Source organism: Phytophthora sojae (genome assembly GCF_000149755.1).
Source record: "Phytophthora sojae unplaced genomic scaffold PHYSOscaffold_9, whole genome shotgun sequence".
In the NCBI taxonomy this organism is placed as follows: domain Eukaryota; phylum Oomycota; class Peronosporomycetes; order Peronosporales; family Peronosporaceae; genus Phytophthora; species Phytophthora sojae.
Window position 1 is genome coordinate 2548164 of NW_009258123.1, and position 16280 is coordinate 2564443.

Sequence of the window (16280 nt, forward strand, 5' to 3'; positions counted from 1 at the left end):
ACGAGCGTGAGTCCTTGAAGCGGTCACGAAATCCAAGCACGGGCAACAGGCGCGGCATCGTCGACGGCGACGGCGACTTGAGGCGTCACACTCGCTGGCCATGCCAGCTCGCCGAAACGGATGCGCACGACGACGACGTCCACGGGGTTTTTCCAAAACGCCGAGACTGCGTCATGGGCGGCGCTCGAACGAGTGCTGTGAACAATGCCATACAGACATTGTCCACGACCTCTTTGACACGTGGGAGTGCTTGCAGATGTTACTGCAGCCGCTAGTGGCACGCTACCGCGGACGTGTGCAGGCGTTGCTGCTTACACTGCGTGGCGGAGAGGCACTAATACTTTCCACGTGGCTTGGACTCAAGGAATCCGTCGAACTGCCAATCCATCACTTGACACACGTAGTCAGCAATGGCGGCCGGACTTGCTGCTCGAGCGTGGCTGTTCCCAGTACCGAGCGTGCGAGCTGATGCCCTTGCTCTGCTGCGTCGCTAAAGTTTCGGCGAGTGAAGGTGCAAGTGTATGACCCGCCATCATTTCCACAGCTGAGAGGGTCACTCAGCTGTCCAGACACTGCCACCAAATTTGTCGCCGGCCGGCTGGAATAGTGGCGGTTCTCCGTTCCAAATTATGTGCAAGCTAAACCAAACTTTTGAAAACAAAAGCTGAATTTTACAACGGAATTTTTTATCGAACAGAAAATGGCTCGAGTGTACGATAAAAAATTCAGGCGGGTCGGATGCTAGTTGATGGGTTTCACCACTATTTCCGGGACGGCGCATAAACCCGACCCAGGAGAGATGTCACCTTTCGAGCTCATTGCCACTTTCGCCGAGCGTCGAGCACACCGATTGACCGACCGACCACAGAGCCGAGCAGCGCCCTAGATCATGGCCACCGACAACAAGCAGCTGCAGCAGCCCGCGCCGGGCCTCGAGGCCGAGCCGCTGCTGCCCGCGGACGTGCACGACATCGCCGAGGAAGGCTCCGACATGACGCGCGACATCTTCTTCGCCATCCTCAAGGAGACGCAGGACGGACCGCCGCGCCCCAAGTCGCTGCCCGACCAGAGCGAGATCCTGCACGAGGACATCGGTGCGTATATAGCGCCTTAGATACACTATCAATGCTGTGCTCACGCGCTGTCTGTTGCTGATGGACAGGCAAGGCGTCGGACATCGCGCGGCCCGGGGGATTCCGGCGCGACCACGTGATCGCCAACCTGGGCAACAGTCCGCACGTGCCGGCGTACGTGCAGGACTCGTTCCTCGAGTCCATCCAGCCCACGCCGGGCTTCCTGCAGTCCGCGTACGGAGACTTCATCGTGGCCAGTCTCGGACTCGCGGACGACGACGACGACTCTGACGTACGTGGCGTGTGACAGATGTGCTGCAAGAGTGGGCAGCACGTAGTCTAACTGCACGTCTGTGTTGTTGTGACTAACAGGAGACAGCAACGCCGCTGCTGAGTCGTGCGTGGAAGCGTCGGCCGGAGAAGCAGCAGCCCGGCGCGACCGTGGGGAAGACGGTGTTCACGATCCTCAAGTCGTTCATCGGTAGCGGCATCTTGTTCCTGCCCAAGGGCTTCCAGAACGGAGGCATGCTCTTCTCGCTGTCAGCGCTGTGCGCATCCGCCGTTTTGTCCACCTTCTGCATGCTGCGGCTGACGGAGTGCTCCAACGTGCTGCTGCGCGAACCGGGTCGCACTTCTGTGTCGTACGGACTGGTGGGAGAAAAGGCGTTCGGCAAGGTTGGTCGTGTGGCTGTCAACATCTCGCTCGTGCTCTCGCAGATCGGCTTCTGCTGCTCGTACCTGATCTTCGTGGAGAAGAACATCGGCGAGGTCATCTTGGCCATCTTCGGGGTCCAGCGGACGACTGCGTCCTCATCATTGACGCTGCTTGCGCTGCAGATCCTGCTCTACACGCCGCTCTCGTGGGTGCGTCGCATCGAATACTTCGCGCTCACGAACCTGTTCGCCGATCTTCTCATCCTGTTTGGCCTCGTCTACATCATCACGTACTCGGTGCAAACTATCGATGACGCGCCCGTGGGCACTGCGACTTGGGAGAACTTCAACTCGACCAGTTGGGCCATGATGCTGGGTACTGCCGTGTACTGCTTCGAAGGTATCGGACTCGTGCTGCCCATTTACGACGCCATGGACGATGACATCAAGCACAAGTTCCCGCGCATCCTGTCGTACTCCATGCTGTTCCTCGTGACGCTGCTGTCCGTGTTTGCCGGTCTGGTGTACGCCGCATTCGGCCAGGAGACACAGTCGGTTGTCACGCTGAACTTGCCTAGTGCCCAAGACAGCGTCACCACGATGTCGGTGCAGCTGACGTACTCGCTGGCACTCGTGTTCACGTACCCGCTGATGCTGTACCCCGTGGTGAAGATCCTGGAAGGCTACCTGTTCCCTGCCCACAGCCAGAAGGGCTACTGGCGCTGGGAGAAGAACGGCTTCCGCTTCGCGCTCGTGTGCCTTACCGCTGCTATCGCGTACTTCGGCAAGGAAGAGCTGGACAACTTCGTGGCCCTCATCGGTGGGTTCTGCTCGGTGCCGCTGGCATTCATCTACCCGTGCCTCTTCCACTCGCGTCTTGTGAACGAGAGCCGCACCCTAAACAACATCGTTATCACGGTGGGCATCTTCACGATGACCTTCGCGACGTACCAGGCTGTGTCGACGTGGAACTGAGGCTTCTCGTCTTAGATTAAAGCTTGCAAGTGCTGCTGTTTTATCGTGAAAAGTCCAACATCGAAACCTGGATTGACCTGACAGTCCATTAAGGAAATGCTAGTCGCTATCGTAGCCTATACACAAGTTTCTCCACGTATTCCATACTTACGCATTCGCTCTTTGACGAACTTGCTCGACCAGTTGGAAGAGGTTGATCTCCACTGGGTTGTTGAATCCGCTGGGGAGGTTGGCGCCCGCCGGAAGCCCCAGAAGCCGGTGAGCATCAAACCGCAGCATGGCATGCTGCTGGTCAATGGGCAAAACGGGGGCGCGGTTGAGAGCGTCATCCACGGGAAACTCCCCGTTCACACGCTCCTCGAATTGAAACTGGCGGATCCGTAGCTTCGGTGACAGCCGTATCGACACCACAAACTGAACGCCGACATGTTCGCGCCAAATTGCTGACTTACGATCCAAACCTGGCCAACCTTGACAAACGCCGACCTCCACGTTCACCGTTTGAAAGTCCAGCCAGTTTCCAATGCCGTCGGGTAGAACTGCTCCAACACAAACACTGGGTCCAAAGCTGCAGTCTGGCTCCGCCAGCACCGCACCCGCTGGTGGTTCTTCGTCGTGGCAATCCGTATACGGCTCAAGATGCTCGTCGCCAGTCCCCGTCGCCAAGCACATCGCCACAATGAATTTTCCGGCAGTAAGGGAGTCTATAGCCCCCGCACACTCCACGATCCAAATTCTCCCGTCCCGCCACTCCATATACTTGGGCTTCATCGCCTGGTTTGGCGACCTGACGTAGCGGTTCCAGTCATCCACTGATGCTGTGCACACCTCGATAGGGTCCGGGTCGACATCTTCATCACGAAGCAGCGAATCCTGGACCCCATTCCAGTCGAGACTCCTAATTGCATCGTTGATCACTTCGGTGCTCGTCTCCATACCTCACTGTGGCTCAAAACGACAGAGATAGAATTTGACTAGATTGATCGGAGCTAACGTTTCATGTATTAAGGTACGGTGCCAGTCGCGTGCAATCTGCCAGTTCCGTGCCACTTTAGCTTCAACCAATTAGAATGCCGTAAGTATTTTTAAAGAACCCTATTGGTAAAAAGTCTGTAAGCGCTACCAGCCAGTAAAACCCGCCAAACTGTATACGAACAAGACACATTTCCCGCCAGTTTGAGCTCAGTCTCCTATTTCCTGAAGCCTACAAACCACCCACCAACCCCGCAGCGACCACCTCGACAATGCCCGCGTACGAGATCGAAGACCTCAATTCTGCAGTGAAGCGCGTCCTCGCCGGCGACAGCGCCCGCAGTGTCAGCGACAGCACCCCAATTCCGTATCGGACCCTTACGAAATGGGTCGCGAAGGGGAAAATGGGCATCTTCCGCGCATCTGTTCGTCACGGCCCGGCTCCGCTGCTCTCGCAACCAGCGGAGGCATGCTTGGTCGAGTGGATTGTCGGGCGCCAACTGGTCGGTCACCCCGCAAGTCGCAAGGAGATCATCTTCAAAGCCGGCACCATGAGCTCCATGGCCACTGGTCAAAGGGTTGGTGGCGGGTGGTACCGCCGCTTCATGGGGCGACACCCGATGCTGGCAACCCGAACGTCTCAGGCGGTATGCAAGGCCCGCAACGCTGTGACCAAGAGCGATCTCGAGCAGGTTTTTAGCTCGTTGATCAAGGCTGTGGTCGAGAATCGTTTGGACGCGTCTCGCGTGTTCAACATGGACGAAACAGCGTTTCAGACCAACAAGGGATCCAAGCGTGTCGTGGCGGTTCGAGGCTCCAAGAACGTTTGGCACCAAGACGTTGCGCTCAATTTTCACCTCACGCTGGTCGCGTGTGGCAGCGCGTCGGGGTGCATGGTGCCGCCGCTTTTCGTGCTGCCGGGGTTGACAGTCAAGCTCGAAGTTCTAGATGGCTGCGCCATACCCGGAGCTGCCGTCACCACCTCGAGCTCCGGGTTCATGAATGGATTTCTCTTTCTTGAGTGGCTGAGCTTTTTTTCGGCCAGCGTGCCCAAGGACGTGCAGCGACCTCTTCTCCTGATTCTGGATGAGTGTTCGTCTCATTACTCCGTGGAGATCATCTTAGAGGCAGTTCGGCTTGGCGTGCTTCTGTTGTTGCTTCCTTCGAACGCGACCCACCTGCTTCAACCACTGGATGTCGCTGTGTTTTCGTCGTTCAAGGCGAAGCTACACCGCCTAACCGAGATCTACGCTGGCGAGACTGGACGCAATTCGGTCGACAAAGAGGAAGCCATCCGGATGGCAAGCGCGGCATGGGTAGGATGCAAGATGGGTGAGAACATCAAAGCGGGGTTTGCTGGGTGCGGCCTTTTCCCTCCGTCCAAGCCTCGTATGGACATGTGCATCGACAATTTCCGGCGCAACGGAACCCCCGCATCTACGAAGCTGGCAGCGTGGCTCCGGATCAAGGAGGATGTGCAGAAGGAGGTGCTCGTGCTACCGCCGTCCAAGAAGCGGGTGCGCAAGACAGCAACGGTCGCCGGTCGTCTTTTGACCAAGGAAACACTGGAAGCGATGGCACAACCGATGAAGAAGCCCAAGAAGGCAGCCAAGACGAAGAAGCATCCGATGGCAACGAAGGCGACGAAGATGAAGAGGGTGCCGTCTCCGGTGCCGGAGCCTGTGCAGCTGCAGTTCCAGTCTGCGTCGAAGCACGGTGAGGCAAACCAGCAGGATAAAGTTGTGTGGGAGGCGATAGTTCAGTATAACCAAAGAAAAAAGCTTTTGCTGGGGCAATTTCCACCACATTGTCTTCATTGTTTTTGTTGTTTATTTCCTACTTTCTATAGTGATACGATATCCCTCTGTATGCCTGGGCCCGCTGTGATGTCCGGTTTTTGAGATTTGACGATCTCAAACCGTTATCAGAAGGGGAACCCGACTCATGGTACTTAGCATACTGGCGGTCAATCCGTTCACTCGGTGGCAGCCGTCGGTCGCTTTCGCAGTTCTGTGGCAGCCCCCTAATGCTCTAATTGACAGTTAGCCCACTAGTCTTTTGGTTGAGTTAATGCTGCCAGGTGGAATCGAACCACCGTCCTCTCGGTTATGATCCGAGGACTTTACCACTAAGCTATGGCAGCGCTGCCTCTGAGCACAAATCATACTATATTTATACACAAATCACATAATATTGTGTACCATATTGTGATATCGTATATCCTGTCTTATACGATTTCAAATGGATGCAAATCATTTTGTACAGGTTGTTTCGGTGCTGTCATGAGAGCAAAAAGAGATTTGTCCCCCTTACAAAACCACAGATAAAATGCGGCAGATAACTGGTCCTGCCGTGAATGGGTTTGCAAATAGTCAGCAACTCCTAATTGAGCTCTCGTTTACTGTAGAGCCCAGTAAAACAGTCTGCTAACAGAAGAGATTGCGCTCTCTTCAGATATGCGTTTACATCTCAAAACTAATTGCCCAATAAAAGTTATGAGCAAAACAGTGAGCGGGATTACATTAAGGCACACAAGTGGCACCGTACCTTACAACAAAAAGTGATGGAACGGGTTGTGCGTTCTCTCATTTCTGAAAAATCAAGGAAGGGGAAGAAGACCGCGAAGAAGACAATGAAAACGCCAATTGTGCCCTCATCCAGAATCCCGAAGAAAGTGATCGCGGCAATGGTGGCTGCTGGCGCTAAGAAGGAGGAACTGGACGGAGAGGACACAAGAATTCTGCGAATCGAAAGCGTGCACTCGGAAGCGTGGAGTGTGTATGAACGCTGGGCTGCTTCACTTGGCGAGGTTAGTCCACTGATGATAGCCCATTCTTCGCCACCAGCGGACATACGAGGCACCAGCAGGTGCCCTCCTCGTGAGATCGCCATTGAGCTTCAGTTTGAAGCAACGAGCATTATTAACCACCTCGCGGATGGCATTCCGGCAGGTCCCGTTGAACCTCTTCCGGGTCCAGAGGCTATGATCAACGTCCGAAACCCGAAAATTGCAGTCACTGCGTTGATAAGCGCGATCTGCTGCCCTGGGCCAACCTTCCCGGTGATCAACGGGTTGGAATTAGGTCAGTACATTTGCCACGTCCAGTACGTTTGGAGAGGTGTGCTTGTCACCGTGCCGGTCTTTCGGTGGGATCTAAGGGAATTCACTCCCAGGCCTAAGTTTGAGCAGCTTGCATCGGATGGAATATTGTTTTGCGCGGGGTTTACATGTAACTCATACACTTTTCAGTTTTCATGTAAATCGTCTGGTACTTCTAACTAGTTTCCAACTGAATTGGCTTCCGCAGGAAGCAGAGGGTTCCAGCGCGAAGACAGGGGTCAGCAAATTCTTGGCAATTTTAAAAGTCAATAAATGGCCACAGCAGCTAAATTAAGGCGTGTACTGATGCTCGTCCGCTTTGGCTCAGTGATGCATCAATGCAGTGGTCGAGTTCGGACGAGGTCTCTGTGGAGCATGCGCCTAGCTTGGAGGAGCTGGCGGGCGCCACCCAGCTAGTGCACGACCCCGACAGCTGGGAGGAGGATGACCAGGAAGACGAGGAGTCCCAAGCCGATGTGCACTCCGAAGTCCAATTAGATCACATTCCGCTGGACCTCGGCCCAAATACTGAGAAAGTTGATCGTGCGGCGGTTGATCGCGGCCCCGCCGCTGACGTAGAGAACGAAACGCGGGCTGTTGAAGAGTGCAGTCTGGGCACCGCCGACGAAGATGCTGGCCAACCTTCCGAGCAAATGCCTTTCGACCAGCTGCCGCACCTCTCGCCAGAGCCATTGCACCCCAAGAAGATCTCCACCACCAGCAAGTTCAAAGAGAGGCAGGCTGCGCTTGACCCCGCACCTCAAGTGGCGACGCTCTTCGACGTCCACCCGCTGCTGGAATTCGCTCGCACGCACTTCAACCTCACGGCGCCGAGAGCTTCTCCTTTCCACAAACCGGTCGAGTTCGACCTCACCAAGCGCCTGGAATGGGATAAGAAGGTCATCTCGACCCCGTTGACGCGCCTCCCGAAGGACCAGGCTGCTATCGCAGTGCAGGCGTTCCGCAATGTCTCGGGCTTCATGGGGAACCGAGCAAGCGGCAAGAACCAGATCGATCACTGCTTCAAGTTACTGCGCAACGTCGTTCCCCGATCGCCCGCACTTAAGGACGAAATCTACTGCCAACTCTGCAAGCAGCTCACTCGAAACCCCAGCTCGTATGTGTCCGTCCAAACTTGTTATCTGAATCCGTGCTAACTGCTCCCATTGCATGCTGTGACCAGGAACGCAGTTATGAACGGGTGGTTGCTGTTGAACGCATGCCTCGTAACTTTCCCGCCATCCGCGCCGTTGGCTGAAAGTCTCGAGAGGTTCATCAGTGTGCACATCGGTGCTGGAGGCGACTCGGAGGCTAGCTCGGAAGTGTCGGCGTATGCGCTGGAAGCACTGACGTCGCTACGATGCTGCGCCACGAAAGGCGAGCGCAAGGAAATCCCCAGTGCCGCTGAGCTGCGAGCGCTGCAACGGCACGCTCTTAACGACATCACTGTCATGCTTGCCGATGGTTCGGTTCTGGCCATGCAGGTCAGCGCTTGGACGACAAGTCGCGATCTGGCTGGACTCGTGGCGCGCAAGTTAGGCGTGTGCCACGAAAAGGCCTTCGCGCTTTTCGAGACGAATGACGAGGGGGAGGAACACCTCGTGCCCGACAATGAGCGTGTCATGGATTTGTACGCGGAGTGGGAACGCACTCACGTCGATGTGAACGACCTCAAGCAGAAGAAAAAGAGGAAGACAACAAAAAGTGAAAACCCGACTGGGGAGACGAAAGCGCCGGAGGTTGAAGGGTATCACCTCACGTACAAGGCATACTTGTGGGTGCACGTCGACGACGAAACTGCAGCAGACGTCGGTCTGTACTACCTGCAAGCCGTCCACAACGTGCTCAGTGGGCGATATGTCTGCGATATCACCGTTGCTGTCGAGCTGGCTGGGTATCAATTGTACTGCAAGCTTGGCAACGACGCAACTCCAGAGCTGGCGAATCTCACGTAAGTTACACAATATGGAAATGGTTGGAGAGTTTTGTACTTATTGCTGTGTTGTGCTTGCTGACAGGAACGAGATCAATGAATACATCCCCGGTCCGCTTCTCAGTTCGACCAATCGATCAGCAGTGGCGGAGCAAGTGCTATCTAGCTACAAGTCGTTCATGAACAGTTGGTGCGTGCAGTCTACACAACAGGCTCGGCTGGCTTACTTGAGGCTGTGTAAGCGCCAACCGTTCTACGGGTTGACGCTTTTTCACGTTCGAAACTATCGCCAACTCGCAGTGCTGCCATCGCGTGTCATCCTGGCTATCAACGACATGGGGGTCAGTGTCCTAGGCGCCGACAGTGACGAAGTGTTGGCGATGTTCCCGTATGCTGACATTGCCAGTTGGGGATACAGCGCAAACTCGTTCGTCTTCGTTGTGATACGCGGCACCGAAGAGACAGAGTACTCGTTCAAGACTACCCAGGTGAGATGCTCATCTGGATTTGTACCTATGATGCGATCATCTAACCGAAGTTGGCTGAGCAGGGCAAGAGCATTAACGACAACGTGGCCGCTTACGTCAACTACATTATTTCATTAACCACTTTCGAAAGCGAGTAAGGGATAAATACATGCCAGCGCTATTGGCTCAGACATATGAATAGCGCGCTGCACATTGTTGTGTGGGTGTGTAGCTCAATAGAGTATCTTTGTTTCGTCTACCTACGATGGATGTCCTTCGGAGGTGAATCGATTCCGGCCTTCTGCAGCAGCTTCGTATTGAGCTCCGCCTCCAGTAGTGTCATGCCGTACTTATCTTCTTCAGCCCTGCGCCGAGCGTCTTCGGCCATCTGCCGTTTCACCAGCTGCTGGTGCTCGCGGTTGCGTTGATTCACCCTTCCCTTCACCGCGTCCTGCTCCTTTTGCCACGTTTGGAAGTCCGCCTTGAACTTGGTGGCGTAGACAGCCTCCTCCTGCTCCAGCGACAGTCTGCGAGACCTCTTATCTTCTCTTTGCAACGTCAAGGCTTGCATCTGCACCCGTGCAGCCTCTCGCTTCTTGCGCTCCTTTTGCTCCAGCAGCTCAGCTTCCCGAGCGCGCACAGCTGCCTGCACAGCAAGTGCACGGTGCTCATCTTCACGCGCCTTCTCCTCTGCACTCTTCACATTGAGTAGCGCTAGCTTGACCTTCTGGTTCTGCTTTGTGAGGATGGCGTCGAGCTCGGCGCGTCGTGCAGCTTCTTGCATCTCTAGCTTCTTCTCGTACGCCTTTTGTAGCTCCAGGTCTTCTTGCTGTTCACGAAGCACAGCCTCGCGCTTAAGCTCCAGCTGCTTCGCGTTTGCCTGTTTTACCCGAACGACTTCTTCCATATCGGCAGCCTTGCGCTCCGACTTACGACGCTTCTCTTCCTCACCCAACAGGCGAAACCTCTCGAGCGCTCGACGCTCGTTGCGCTCCTTGGTCTCTTGAGCCACACGTACGGCCTCTGCTTGAGCTCGAAGGTCGTGCTGCCAGCGCTGAGCCTCCAATTCGACTTGGTCTTGGCGCTGCTTCTGCTTGGCTTTCTCCTGCTCACGCCACACGGCCTGTTGCGCCGCCTGGACGCGCGCGTACATGTCTGCGGTCGCCTTCTCGTCGAGGCGTCTGCGCTGCTTGTCGGCTTCCTGCCGCGCCAGCTGCTCGCGGTACACGGCTGCAGCAGCGAGACGTTTGCGCTCGGCTTCCTCCTTGGCCTGTTGCACCTCCGCCACCTCCTGCTCGAAGATCTGTATTTTGCCAGTCGCGGTGATCACGTCACATGTAGTGATTGATTAGTCCACTGTTTGATGACGCACACGACAGAAAGGTAGGCCACTTACGGGGACCCACAGGTTTGGCGGCTGCTTGCGCGGAGGCCGCCGCACGGGACCGAAGCGCTCTTCATCATAGTCGTCGTCCTCCCCACCCTGTTGCTTTTGCTGTGATGACCGGTCTTTATCGTCGCGGTTGCCTGCTGCAGGTGTCCCCGACGTCTTTCGGTTGTTGCCCGCGTGCTGCGGCGCAGGACGCGTCTTTGATGGCACCAGACGCTCTCGGTGAGCTACACGCGCGAGTTCTTCACCCACATGACGCAAGATGAGGCGACGAGAGGTTGCATTCTGCGGTGCTTGACAGTGCGCCTTGATCTCCTGCACGTACACGCGGTTTCTAGCCTCCAGCTCTTGCTGGGCCTCCAGCGCCGCGGCACGCTGCTGCTTGACGGCGCGGCTCTTCTCCACCAGCGTGCGCTGCGCCGGCGTCAGCACGAGACCGCCCCCAGCTACCATCGCTGATGTAGTGCCGAGCAGTACCAGTGCAGACACTCTAGGCACTCTATAAACAGCGCGGCAAGCCGCTAATATTGGCAGGTAATGTTGGGCCGTGCTTCAATCAATGACTGGGAAGGTACAGTGCTGGCATTGCATTGATTCTAGCTCTCGCTACCATCGCGACAGATTTTTAAAAACCTGCGATGAAGTTCAAATCTTCTTTTCAGCTGATCGTGCACTGACACCAAAACACGTACGGTATCCCGGTGTTAGCTGAAGGCTCCTCGAACGGGTTTCGGACCAATGCCTCTGACTCAGCTGGCGGCCAGCACGCCTTAAACTTCTTGTTCATCTTCCTCGAGAGCAGTGTGACTTGCCGCCTCCCATTTACACTTGAACCAGGACTCTTCAGAAATGGCGCAGAGGAGACTCCGAAGTTGTTGGCATCCTCGTTCTGCCCATGAACTCGTGTCTGCTCTGGGCGTTCCTCGACTTCTCTTTCGCTGGTTTTCGACACCCTCTTCACAGAAGGCTGTCGCTGCAACAGTGAATCGGATGACGCTCTGCTCAGTGCTGGTTGGATCGGAGTCATGCTCCAAAAACTGACGGAGCGCGTCTTCATACGCAGCATACCGCCGGAGCGACGCCTGGTCGTGTCCCATTGCATCAACTGAGCCAGTTCATTGTCCATGAGAGCAAACTCGAGCCATTCCGTATACTGAAGCTGGCAATCTGATGTCGCCAGCGTCAGCAACTTCGTGCGAAAGTGCCTTCGAAGCAATGGGCTTTTCGCTGCATCGGAAGTTGAATCAGCGAGCTCACGTCGCCGTGGCTCGTGTACTCGATGGCCTTCAGCGTCTGCTACCATCCGATTTGTTAATAGACAGCACAGTAAATCTGAATTACAAGACGTGTTAGCAAACCACCGAGGCCTACAAATTGACGCAACGTACTAACCTGCAAGTTGTTCGATGCCTTGCTGATTTAGGTACTGGTGGTCATGGTGATCTGGAATCTGAAAAAGCAGCTGAGCCTTTTCTTCCGGGGCCCCGCGACTTGCAGCCGATAGAAACTATAGCAAACCATCGCATCGTTACACCGCTGCACATACTAAACGGAATAAACGATAAAACTAACCTTGATCAAGTTGTAAAAGGAAACGTTTCCGTAGCCATCGGGCTTTAGAAGGTAACAGACTCGTCCAAAGATATCTACTGGCCACTGCCGATAAGTACGTAGAGATTAGATATACATCCCAGATGAACCCAATTGCACAGATCATATTCCCAAACGTACCGTGCTAAACTCCCTCGACAGTATTCCCTCCAACTCTTCTTGTCGTAAACCTCGCAACTTGGATCGGCCACAGATCTTCCGTTGAAAGCGAAGAAATGTAAACTCGTCCTGCAGCCGCTCCATCTCCAAGTGGCTGAAGTGCGTCTGCTTAGCAAGAACGGCGAATTCCGCTTTGCGCAGCTGAGGTAGCCGGCGAATCGCTGCTCTCATGTCTTCCACAGACTCATCTTTAAAGCCGTAGAGGGTCCGGGCCTGCTGAAGCAACTCGTGTGGAGAAATCTCAGTGGCCGTTTGGCACTGGTTCATAATGATCTTGTAGATATAACTTGAGTCCCACTGCTCCATTTCCTACGATAATGACGACACGATGAGCCTACGTGGCAGCAACTTCCCCAAAGCAGAGCAGCGTACCATGTGGAGTTGAATCTCGTCCATCGCAAGGCGAAAAAAATGCAGTGCAACCAGTAAATGGAGTATGGTGCCGTCATCTTCTCGAAGCATGGTGTCCCATACCTCGTACAGCAACGGAAGGGGCAGCTCGCCGACCCAGAGGGAGACGAACCATTTGCAAGACAGCAGCGTTGCCACTAGCGGCAAGTCCGCCTGAAAACATCACCAACTATGAAGTTAGTGCTAACTACCAGCTTACAACATGCAGCCTCCATGAACTAGTTACCTTAGCCAGTATAGGGTAATGTGGCACCAGCTTCCTCACGACTAGCTCGTGGTACAATTTGCAGTCCTATCAACAACAAGCCACCGCAAAGGGTGTCAACCGAAAAGAACCACAGTCACTAACCATGACACAGAACACTCACCACTTGAAACCCGTGCAGCTTCGGTGTCCGTGCGAAAAAGTCGTCAGGAAACACTCTGTCCCCCCCCCACAGCACCAACAAGTCAGTGGTTTTGACTTCACCCCAAATGAAGACACCACGCTCCAAACCTCTCGACGACACTGGCATAGACCCAGAACGTTTCCTCCTCGTCCCTCTTCTCATTGACGTTCCCCAGCAAGAAGCAGAGCACGTCTGCGTGGCCCTGCACGTAGCCCACACGAGGGTTTCTCTGCAAACATCCAGAGACACACGAATATTAAACAATGAATGTTCTCTTCTCACTAATTATTAGCAGCTGCGTGGCTGCCGTACCACGCTGTAGGCCGCGAGTATATTCCTCAAGAGGGGGAGGAATCGCTTCGTCACTTGAGGCGGCAGCTCCTCGTCCTCGTCCAGCGCCTCGCGCTCCTCGGGCCGCAGCAGGAAGAGGCGCATGGACTCGCCCGTGCGCGGCAGATCCAGCTCGATCTGGCGCAGATCCTCCTCGAACTGGGGAGACGCGCACTGCTCGCTGCGGCGCACGTACTCGCGGTAGTCGAGCGCGCTGTTGTCCCGGAGCTCGCGCGCGCCCGACGTCGCGAACCAGTCGGCGGGCATCTTCGTCAGCTCTGCGTGAGAAACCCTAATAACAATGTGGCAACTTCAACTTTGAGTAAATGTGGTGTAGCATATAGGGTAATGAGTACATTAGGGTTTGTGGAAACGCTCAGATCTTTATCAGTCTTCTTTTTTGGACTGAGACCAGCGAAGAAGAGGGAGGGGAGGCGAGCAGCATGTCGTCGGTTCAGGTGGCGCCCACGCGCATGTAAGCCGCGGTCAACTGCCTCTGCTGGTTGTGTACGTATAGTGTGTATCGGGGTGCTGACGCTGGTCGGCTGGTTGGCTGGTTGCAGGGCGCTGACGATCTTCAAGGGCAAGCGTGTTGGCGCGAAGAAGGGTATCTTGAGCTCCTCGCCTTTCAGTCTCCTTTTGGTCGCCATAAACCCTAAGTCCATTGCAACTTTGCTGAATCGATGTAGGGTTTGAGCTGCTGAAGAAGAAGGCGGACGCGCTGAAGATGCGCTTCCAGGCCATGCTGCGCGAGATCCAGAAGGTCTCTCCTTGACTATCGGCTTGACTTGACGGAGTTACGCTAATTGGCGTTATGGTGCTGCGAGCAGACCAAGATGTCCATGTCCACGGAGGCGTCCGAGGCCTTTTTCTCGCTCACGCAGGCGCAGTACGCGGCCGGCGACTTCCGCAACAAGGTCATCGAGTCGGTGAGCACGGCCGAGATCCGCACGCAGAACCGCATCGACAACGTTGCCGGCGTGAAGCTGCCGGTGTTCACGGAGGTGGAAGTCAGTCGCGAGAAGAGCGAGAACATTGGTCTGGCCGGCGGAGGTGGCAAGATCCAGAACTGCCGCGAGAAGTTCCGCGTGCTGCTGCGTGCGCTCATTAAGCTCGCGTCGCTGCAGGTTGGTGTGCTATTGCTAGGGCCAGGAGAAGCTGGAAATTGAAGACTGATCGTGTGTGTTGTGGCAACAGACCTCGTTCGTGACGCTGGATGAAGCCTTGAAGGTGACCAACCGCCGCGTGAACGCTTTGGACAATGTAAGTGCTTTGAGCTGTTAGAATTGATGATCTGCCGCTGCATATTTGCTTCTCGTGCTGATATCTTCTCTTCATATCTGGGTTAAATATGATGCAGGTGACGATTCCTCGCATTGAGAAGACCATTTCGTACATTACGAGAGAGCTGGACGAACTCGAGCGCGAGGACTTTGTGCGGTATGTCAATGACCTGTACATATTGTAGGCTGAATTGACCCAAGCAGAATGTTGGTTTCTTAATGTTTTTGATGCCCGTCTTCTTTGATGAACACTGCAGTATCAAGAAGGTGCAGGCGAACAAGCAGGAGCACCAGAAGGCGCTGCTGGCGAGGGAAGCTGGTACGACACAACGTGGTTGCATTACCTTTAGCAGAAACAGCCTAACCTTTGCGCATTGTGGTGCTGCTTTCTACAGCCGAGGGTGCCAAGACGGACAAGCCTGCGTCTGCCTCCTTGGACGACGACCCGTTCGCGGACGTTGTGGCGTCGGACCGCGACATCCTCGCCCAGTACGAGCCGTCTGCCGACGCAGACGTGGTGTTCTAAGCGAGAGAAAGAGAAGGAAGTAACGGGGGCTGCTGGACTGTGAGTAAGTGAGGGTCGTTCTGCCCATGAGTCATCGGGCTGTAAAAAACTTCAACAATAAAAGTTCATGAGCCCGAATCCGCCGTTGACTGGATTTCACTATGGTCGCTCCCTATCCCTGTGTCATTCGAGTTCCTGGCCAGTCGTAGAGAGCAATAATGGAGCCCATCGCCAAGCGCCTCAAGCAGTCCGCCGAGAGCGCCCTGCAGCAGAAGAAGAAGGCTGAGGAAGAGGAGGACATTGCAGACCGTATCAAACGGCTGGAGGCAGAGCTTCAGGGCTCCGGCAGCGAATCCAGCGACTCGGAAGACTCGGATTCCGACTCCGACGATGACAATGACAAGACCAAGGAGGCTGCAGTCGTGAACCTCTCCGCCTATGCGTCCGAGCGCATTGAGGCGCTGCCCGAGAGTATGCTACCGGCTGCGCGGCCCTCGTCCAACCTGCCGCCACCCAAGAAGAAGCGCAAGAAGACGCAGCAGGAGGAGAACGAGCGAGCCGCCAACAAGGCGCTCGAGATGCTGGGAGACGCGCTGACGTTCCCCAAGAAGGTTCCGCTCGCCTGCAAGCCCTGCAAGTTCATCGGCAAGGATCTGGAGGACTTCAAGGCGCACAAAGCCTCCAAGGAGCACTTGGAGCGCGTTCAGACCGGAGACAAGACGCTGAGCTGCGTGTTGTGCAACAAGTCGTTCACGAGTCCCGCGCAGCTCGACGAGCATCGCGCCGGTAAGTGGCACAAGCAACGCGCGCAGCAGAAGAAGGCGCGGCACACAGTGAAAGTCTGCTACGACTTTATGCGTGGCGAGTGCAAGTGGGGCGACCGCTGCAACTTTGAACATACCGAGACCAAGGCCATGCGCTCCGGACGCGCGCTCGACAAGACGCGCAGACGCGTGTGCGATAACTTTGCTCGGACCAAGAACTGCCGCTTCGGCGACAAATGCCTCTTCTCGCACGACGCCAAATAG

General features: G+C 55.4%; 11 protein-coding genes and 1 non-coding gene across 12 annotated transcripts; 7 read left to right on the plus strand and 5 right to left on the minus strand.

Annotated features, from left to right (window-relative positions):
* Positions 1-889: 889 nt before the first annotated feature.
* PHYSODRAFT_522524 (hypothetical protein) lies at positions 890-2702 on the plus strand (the record flags this gene model as incomplete). Its single annotated transcript, XM_009536735.1, has 3 exons — positions 890-1094; positions 1163-1365; positions 1446-2702. 3 exons carry the CDS (start codon positions 890-892, stop codon positions 2700-2702), a joined length of 1665 nt encoding a protein of 554 aa, XP_009535030.1.
* Positions 2703-2849: 147 nt separating this feature from the next.
* PHYSODRAFT_338853 (hypothetical protein) lies at positions 2850-3638 on the minus strand (the record flags this gene model as incomplete). Its single annotated transcript, XM_009536736.1, has 1 exon — positions 2850-3638. One exon carries the CDS (start codon positions 3636-3638, stop codon positions 2850-2852), a length of 789 nt encoding a protein of 262 aa, XP_009535031.1.
* A 656-nt stretch (positions 3639-4294) lies between these two features.
* PHYSODRAFT_523455 (hypothetical protein) lies at positions 4295-4645 on the plus strand (the record flags this gene model as incomplete). The annotated part of the gene is made up of 1 exon (XM_009536737.1): positions 4295-4645. A coding segment is annotated over one exon (351 nt), but the record flags the coding sequence as incomplete, so codon positions are not given.
* Positions 4646-4819: 174 nt separating this feature from the next.
* Positions 4820-5245, plus strand: PHYSODRAFT_409395 (hypothetical protein; the record flags this gene model as incomplete). The annotated part of the gene is made up of 1 exon (XM_009536738.1): positions 4820-5245. A coding segment is annotated over one exon (426 nt), but the record flags the coding sequence as incomplete, so codon positions are not given.
* A 500-nt stretch (positions 5246-5745) lies between these two features.
* Positions 5746-5817, minus strand: PHYSODRAFT_t1466. Its single transcript has one exon. It is a non-coding gene; the product is annotated as a tRNA-Met (tRNA).
* A 543-nt stretch (positions 5818-6360) lies between these two features.
* PHYSODRAFT_305431 (hypothetical protein) lies at positions 6361-6957 on the plus strand (the record flags this gene model as incomplete). The annotated part of the gene is made up of 1 exon (XM_009536739.1): positions 6361-6957. The coding sequence occupies one exon, from the start codon at positions 6361-6363 to the stop codon at positions 6955-6957; it is 597 nt and encodes a 198-aa protein (XP_009535034.1).
* Positions 6958-7427: 470 nt separating this feature from the next.
* On the plus strand, positions 7428-9332 carry PHYSODRAFT_523023 (hypothetical protein; the record flags this gene model as incomplete). The annotated part of the gene is made up of 4 exons (XM_009536740.1): positions 7428-7891; positions 7958-8725; positions 8793-9195; positions 9255-9332. The coding sequence occupies 4 exons, from the start codon at positions 7428-7430 to the stop codon at positions 9330-9332; spliced, it is 1713 nt and encodes a 570-aa protein (XP_009535035.1).
* Positions 9333-9430: 98 nt separating this feature from the next.
* Positions 9431-11017, minus strand: PHYSODRAFT_521623 (hypothetical protein; the record flags this gene model as incomplete). The annotated part of the gene is made up of 3 exons (XM_009536741.1): positions 9431-10477; positions 10571-10663; positions 10796-11017. 3 exons carry the CDS (start codon positions 11015-11017, stop codon positions 9431-9433), a joined length of 1362 nt encoding a protein of 453 aa, XP_009535036.1.
* A 205-nt stretch (positions 11018-11222) lies between these two features.
* PHYSODRAFT_318519 (hypothetical protein) lies at positions 11223-11867 on the minus strand (the record flags this gene model as incomplete). The annotated part of the gene is made up of 1 exon (XM_009536742.1): positions 11223-11867. One exon carries the CDS (start codon positions 11865-11867, stop codon positions 11223-11225), a length of 645 nt encoding a protein of 214 aa, XP_009535037.1.
* Positions 11868-12277: 410 nt separating this feature from the next.
* Positions 12278-13731, minus strand: PHYSODRAFT_521624 (hypothetical protein; the record flags this gene model as incomplete). Its single annotated transcript, XM_009536743.1, has 6 exons — positions 12278-12643; positions 12707-12898; positions 12972-13037; positions 13114-13168; positions 13242-13363; positions 13447-13731. The coding sequence occupies 6 exons, from the start codon at positions 13729-13731 to the stop codon at positions 12278-12280; spliced, it is 1086 nt and encodes a 361-aa protein (XP_009535038.1).
* A 138-nt stretch (positions 13732-13869) lies between these two features.
* PHYSODRAFT_361923 (hypothetical protein) lies at positions 13870-15273 on the plus strand (the record flags this gene model as incomplete). Its single annotated transcript, XM_009536744.1, has 8 exons — positions 13870-13939; positions 14028-14071; positions 14154-14227; positions 14295-14591; positions 14662-14727; positions 14825-14904; positions 15005-15066; positions 15143-15273. The coding sequence occupies exons 1-8, from the start codon at positions 13908-13910 to the stop codon at positions 15271-15273; spliced, it is 786 nt and encodes a 261-aa protein (XP_009535039.1). The 5' UTR covers positions 13870-13907.
* Positions 15274-15470: 197 nt separating this feature from the next.
* On the plus strand, positions 15471-16280 carry PHYSODRAFT_338857 (hypothetical protein; the record flags this gene model as incomplete). The annotated part of the gene is made up of 1 exon (XM_009536745.1): positions 15471-16280. One exon carries the CDS (start codon positions 15471-15473, stop codon positions 16278-16280), a length of 810 nt encoding a protein of 269 aa, XP_009535040.1.